At 36.6% G+C, this 6,962-nt stretch overlaps 1 protein-coding gene across 1 annotated transcript in view; it reads right to left on the bottom strand.

Annotated features, from left to right (window-relative positions):
• Positions 1–4,984: 4,984 nt before the first annotated feature.
• LOC111876389 (protein FAR1-RELATED SEQUENCE 5-like) overlaps positions 4,985–6,962 on the bottom strand; it is a 29,506-nt gene continuing 27,528 nt past the window's right edge. Inside the window, exons 8-9 of the mRNA XM_052763643.1 lie at positions 5,094–6,962; positions 4,985–5,011 (exon numbers count right to left, since the gene is read on the bottom strand). The exon at positions 5,094–6,962 is cut by the window's right edge and continues 460 nt beyond it. Coding sequence (XP_052619603.1) covers positions 4,985–5,011; positions 5,094–6,962 — 1,896 coding nt within the window. The remainder of the gene's footprint in view (positions 5,012–5,093) is intronic.

Genomic DNA, 6,962 nt, shown 5'->3' with positions numbered 1-6,962 from the left:
CATGCTTGTCTAGAACCCTAGCCCTAGAGTGTTTGGGCTTTTCTCCTTGGTTTCACTTAAAGTTTGCAACTTTACGTGGGGGATAGACTGTAGAAGAGTAGATATATGGATTGGAGCCCCTGCATGGCTCGAAAAGCCACTGTATGGTTTGAGATCTGAAGAGACTCGGCGAGTCACATGGGTGTACTCGGTGAGTTTTATAAACATGAGCATGGACTCAGCGAGTTGGAAGAAGAACTCGGCGAGTTTGTTGAAGATTGCCTTGGACTCGGCGAGTCTATTCTTGGACTTGGTGAGTCTGGTTGTAGAACCTCAACCCTTTCTAGTTAAGATGTAGATTAGTTAGTTGAGTGGTGACTTAGCGAGTTGGACAGAATGATACTCAGAGATCGTTGAACTCAACGAGTCTTGGGGTGACTCGGCGAGTTGAGTCGTATTTGGAGAAGTTTATGAGTTTAGGAGCTCGACGAGTCTATGAGTTGACTCGGCAAGTCGAGTCAATTGGAAGGTTGACTTTGACCAGGACTTTGACTTTGACCAGAGTTGACTTAGTTTGACATCTAGAGTTCAGTTTGGAACTAAGTGTTGTATTGATAATAGTAGCCCGGGGAGCTAGTGGAGCAGCGGTTCAGAAAGTTGTCGGACAGCAGCCAGAGGGTTATCAGCAACGTTCAACAGTGCATTCGAGTTTCCCTTTTGTGTGAATGGGTCTACGGCCACAATGCTGACCCACGTAGTTATGAGTAGGAAGACCCGGGGGTTAGCCTTAGGCACAATATGCTAGTATGGCATTCGGTACTAAGGTCCAATGTTAGCAGGCGGGTGCCCAAGGAATGGTTTGTATGATAATTATACTTGTTGTCTGTGTGATACATGTATGTGCCTGGTAGGGAGGTGAGTGTGGGCGAGGTCCCGTATCTCACCAAGAGCAGAGTGTGGACGGTGTTCCATACCTCATTAGAAGTAGAGCAGGGGCGAGGCCCAAGTTAGGAAAAGAGAGAGTGTGGGATGGGCCCGTATCTCACAGTCAGAAGGAGTGTGGACGGGGTTCCACGACTCATCAGTAGCAGAACAAGGGCGAGGCCCAAGATAGGCGAGGCCTTAGGACAGGATTCAGTAGTATGTGTTTAGTTACGCGTTGTGGTATGTTTATGTGTTAGTATGTGTTAGCGGGCGGGGCCCTAAGACAGGCAGGACCTAAGAGAAACAGATCTGTATCCGAGCGGGGCTCAAAGCCAGGCGGGCCTAGAGCGGTGGGGCCGTTGTAGCGGGCGAGGCCCGAAGTAGCGGTCGTGGCCCAGTATTTGTAGTATGTGGTTATGTGCTCAGTATTATGTATGACATGTATTGATCAGTATATATGAACGGTATGCGGTAGGTTGGGTAATTCACTAAGCTTCGTGCTTACGGTTTTCTGTTTTGGTTTCAGGTATTCAGTTTTCAGAAGAGGAGCTCAGGAGGGTTGCAGTGCACACACCACAACATGTTAGCCTGGGATGTTTACTTTGATAATTAAACAAGTGTTTTGGAAATGAAACTATGATTTGTCATATAAACCCTTTTGTATGTTTGAATGACTTAACGATATGAATTAGTAATATTTTTAAAAAGAAATTTTTGGACTCGAAATTTGGGATGTTACAAGGGGCCAAAAATGGCAATTTCTTGAAATTATTCGGAAGGTCTCGCAGACATCCCTTTTATAGGATGGAATCCAAAGTTGGCCAAGAAGGGCGTCTGCAGCGAAGCAGCTCGGTGGTAGCCAGATGCGAGGCGTCTTAGGAGGTGTCTTAGATGTCGCCTGGGACGTCGAAAGGCGCGTTGGAAGCTTACCAGACCGAAGCTCGGTCCAATCAAAAGGCGACAGGTGCGCGACACGCGGCTACTGTTCATGCGAGGTGACGTGGCTCTTCCGGATAACGCTTATCCATGCGAGATTCCTCGAAAAATGAGTCCTAATCTTCTAAAATCCATAACTTTAGCATACATGCCCCGTTTTCGACATTCTTTATATGCACGCATAGGTAAAATTATGCTCTACAACTTTAATTTAGACTTCGTTGGCTAATCAAATAGGACAAAATATTATAAACTTTAGTATATTCGAGTTTTATGATAAAAAGCATTACATAATAATAGAAAAAAGAAAGAAATAAAATACAATTTGTTTGTTTTGTTTTTATGTGGTGTATGAGCCCAAATAAGAAATATACAACCTTTTATGGTTTGTCGTTTAGGATTTCTGACGCTCACCAAGGGTTCTTTGGTTCTTTGCGAATTATGGTTATCTATTGTACTAAACCATATATATATATATATATATATATATATATATATATATATATATATATATATATATATATATATATATATGGGAAAAGTGAATATACCCTTAAGGGTATACAACTTACATACCTTATGCTTAAAACGACGTCGGATCGCTAATTTGCGTAGTCCTTTGGTTATTTGCGTATCTGACTTTTGTTCCAATCTGATTCCTTAAAACATGAGAAGTGTCGAATCCTTGCTGATAACACTGAGGTTCAAGCGTTTGATTTTTGTTGATTCACCATTGAAGGTTCCATCGTTTGATTTTTTCTGATTCACTATCGATTTACACCAGAGATTGCGTGATTTTGGCTTCGTGATTTTTGCTTCAGTTCTCGTAAGTCCTATGCACTGATTTTCGATTTTCCTTGATTTCGTGATTGTATTCGACTTTCGTTGATTTTGTTTATGCATGAATTTTCGAATCTTATTTAGAATTGGGGTATCTTCTTATATCTTCTTTGATTTTTTTTTCTGCCTAATCAGGTCACGGGATGAGGCTTCTTTATTTCATCTTCTTCACTTTGTTCTTGGTGTGCCTTTTGTTTTGAATTTGCCTTAGGTAAAATTAAACTAGACTTATAGTAATTTCCTTACACTAAAATTTGTGAAATACCAGGTGAATTCTTTGGTAATTTCTGTCTTTTATTCCTTTCAAATATAAATTTGTTGATAATGTACACCAAGTGTTTGTTTAAATGCTTGAGTGAAGTTTTGTTCACATAAATATCAATTTTAGTAGCCAAGCGACCAGTGATCAACAAGGGTATAGATTCACACTTTTACCCATGTTGGGTTTATACAATTCCTTCTTGGATTTTGAGTTGTGTTGATTTCACTCATAAAATCCGGTATCTGGTTTGTGGTTACATACCATGTGTTGTTCATAATTTTTTTTTATGTCCAACAGGTGTTCAATTATCATTTGTTATCAGACACAAAGAGCAGGACTAATAAGTTCTTTTGACCCAATTGTATACTTGAAGCTACAATTAGCCCTTCCTTTTTTGTTTTAAAGTGCCCTCTACCCTTTGAATGAATTTATTATTTATCATGTACACCTTCATACCAAAAACCTCATAGTGTTAATCTGCTTGATTGTTCTCCTAATGAATTTAAACCACAAGCCTTTGGTCCCTCATTTTTGCTATCATGTGAGCATTTGTTTTTTCCTAACAATTTAATAAATAAATAATTAATGATTCAATTTTTAATTTGTATGTTTGTAATGTGAGTGCAGGTCAGCTTTTGGTCAACACCAAAAAAGTTGCTTCACATCAAATCATAAGAGAAAAGTTTTTTGGCATTGAATGGTTTGTTGTTATTTATTATAGCATGCCTAGATGTTGAATGGTTTGTTGTTGTTATTTTTGGTGGAGGTTCTTATAATTACCCTGTTACATCACCCAATTCTTGTAAATTTGATAGGTTATTGTGCAGATGTAGATCAACGCCTCCAAGTTTATGAGTTTCTGACTTTGGGATCACTTGAAGATCATTTACACGGCTAAATATATGTTAGTATTCTTTAACCATTTTTTTTTAAATCCATAAATGTTAGTACCTTTATCAAGTGTTTCCTTTTGGGCTTTCGTATTAGGTTGAATGGATAAAAAAAATGAAAATTACACTAAGGGTTTGGAATGTTGATCATATTTTAGCTTTTGTACAACCATTCTTTATTCTTTATACCAATTTATTTTATGCAGATCATTACCATTGAAAGATCTTGGGTTGCATGTAGACACCAAAGAAGCTGAAGAGTGTGTTAAGTGATGTAATCATGTATTAGTTAGGACATAATTTTTATAGTTTTTAGACGAAATTTATATGTTGATAGAAAGTGTATACAAAATAGTATTGTTTTTGGTGGATTGACTTGAAATAGCAACCTACTTTTCTTATTTATTCAAAATACCAATGTACTTATCATATTTTCGTTTTTACCCCACAATAGCGCCATAATTTCGTTTTTAACCCATAATAGCATCATAATTTTGTTTTTCACCCACAATAGCATCATATTTTCGTTTTTCACTCACAATAACATCATAATTTCGTCTTGACACATATTTTCAGTTTTGGCCCATTATGGTCATATACTTTCAGTTTTACCCAAAAATAACCTCATACTTCCGTTTTTTCACAAAATACCGTCGTGCTTTCGTTTTTTTCACAAAATACCCTCATACTTTAGTTTTTTCACAAAATATCATCGTACTTCCGTTTTTTTCACAAAATACCCTCATACTTTTGTTTTTTCACAAAATACCATTGTACTTTCATTTTTTTTCACGAAATACCCTCATATTTTCGTTTTTTCACAAAATACCATTGTACTTTCGTTTTTTTCACAAAATACCAGCATACTTTCGTCTTTCACCAAATATCATCGCACTTCTGTTTTTTTTTCACAAAATACCCTCATACTTTCGTCTGAAACACATAATGGCAACCAAATTTCAATTATAATCACACAAATCATAAACAATCAACAAATTTCATTCGAAAACATTAAAATTGTTAAGAAGCATCAATAACTTCTAGATTATTCATACACCATTTGTGTCTAAACATGAAAAAGGTGCAGTTAACCAAAAAAATGTCAAGAAGCATCTAGTTTTTCTTTTCCTCACAGAAATAAGACATCTCATCATTATGTCTCTTGCAACGATTCATCTGCCTGATACATGAAAAAAATAAAAAAGTGTTAATATAATTATTAGAGTTATCAATCAATAAAATTAAGTTATTTATATAATTACCTTTCTTTTTGAACAACTAGTAGCATAATGACCCAATCCTTGACAGTAAGAGCATGTTCGTTTTTTAGGGGCTTCCAAAGAAGACTTGATTCTACTTGCAAGTTTATGACGCCCTTTTGTAGTAGTTGGACCAAGAGTATCACGGACAGATAACTGTGGCATCATATCTACTTGTGAAACTCCCATACAAAAACTTTGAGATGCATTCTCCGAAGACACATATTTCTTTCGGTTTGCTTGATCATCTAAAAGATTTATCAACATCGAATTGAGTTTTTGTATCTCCGAAGGGGAGTTCCTTGATTGTTCAATTAGTTTAGTAAAATTTGAACGGACACAAAATAATGTGTAGGCACTAACTCCATTTTCATTATTAATTTCTCCAAGTCCGATACTAACACTACCTAATTTGTACCTAACACCAAGTGTCCATCGCGGTAAAATATAATGACTCGGCAGTTCTTGAACATTCTTCTTCTTCATCACATATAAGCTATGCTTGCATAAAATCCCATTTGTCTCATACATAGAACAAGAACATGTGACAATGACTTGATTTAAAGAACGAAAGGTAACAATACGCCAATATTTTTTATCAACGTCCAATTGCCCAACTTTATATGTGCTTTCTTCTGTAGTTTTTGTTAGGGTATTGTGACTCAAATTGGTAATAGCTTCGGTCCATTCTTTTTTGAAAGTATCAAACATCTTTCTAGTATAACATTGACCAGCTTTTGCTTCGATTGGATGCACCGAAGAAAGAACCGGCCTTGAGTTCATAGTCTTGAAGTCTTCATCTTCTTCGGCAGCCCTTCGTGACTCAACTGCTTTGTCGTATTGTACAACAAATTCATTCAGCATGGTTTTCGAGTTAACAAATCCATCAAAAAATGAATTGATACTCTCACTTCGTCCGGTTGTGGTCATACCAGCAAAGAAAATATCCTTCAAGAAGGGTTTAGCCCAATGTATACGTTGGTTATACATGTCACTAATCCAACAATTGCTTTCCAGTTCATACTTAATACGCATGTCTTCCCATGTTGCTTCAAATTGTTCAATGGTGTCACTATTTACCCATTTTCTATGCATTTCTTGAAAATCACTGTAACGGGAAACATAAGATCGAAGGTGCTCAGTTTCATGCCTCCTGATATGCCATGAACAAAAGCGATGTCGAGTATTTGGAAACACTTTTTTTATTGCATTACCCATAGCTTTGTCTTGATCGGTAATAATTGCATTCGGATACTTGTCAAACATACATTTGAGGAAATGTTTAAATAACCATTCAAATGTCTCTTCCTTTTCATTTTCAAGCAATGCTCCACTAAAAAGGATAGACTGTCCATTCAAATGTCTCTTCCTTTTCATTTTCAAGCAATGAGATCGATGCTTGATTACCCCAGTAAAGGGAGCAAAGGGCATCTTGAATTTGTTAGTCATATAAGTGACATCAAACACAACAACATCTCTGAATTTTGTATATGCATCTCTTGATCTACCATCAGCCCAAAAGATATTTATAGGATACCCATCATCAGACAAATCCACGACAAAATACTTGTCACTGTCAACTAATGTTTTATCTTGAAAATGTTTTATAAGTCCATATAACTCCTTTCCTCTATGTTGTTTTCGATGCTCAGATAAGACATCAGCACATTGCTTTGAAGAAACATCAGCTATATTTGAGGTTTTCATTGTATTAACTGCCTTTTTAATCTGAGAAGGTTTCAACCCTGCTTGACCAAATTGCACCATAATAGATTTACCTTCTATTGAACGGTGAAAATTGCTATGAGATCGATGCTTGATTACCTTCGTTGGTGTCATGGTCAATTCATGATTGTGTGTGTCATTAAATAA

This window comes from Lactuca sativa, chromosome 5 (assembly GCF_002870075.4).
Source record: "Lactuca sativa cultivar Salinas chromosome 5, Lsat_Salinas_v11, whole genome shotgun sequence".
Taxonomy (NCBI): Eukaryota; Viridiplantae; Streptophyta; class Magnoliopsida; order Asterales; family Asteraceae; genus Lactuca; species Lactuca sativa.
Note: the sequence above shows the minus strand (reverse complement) of the source record. Positions and strands in the feature narration are given on the sequence as shown.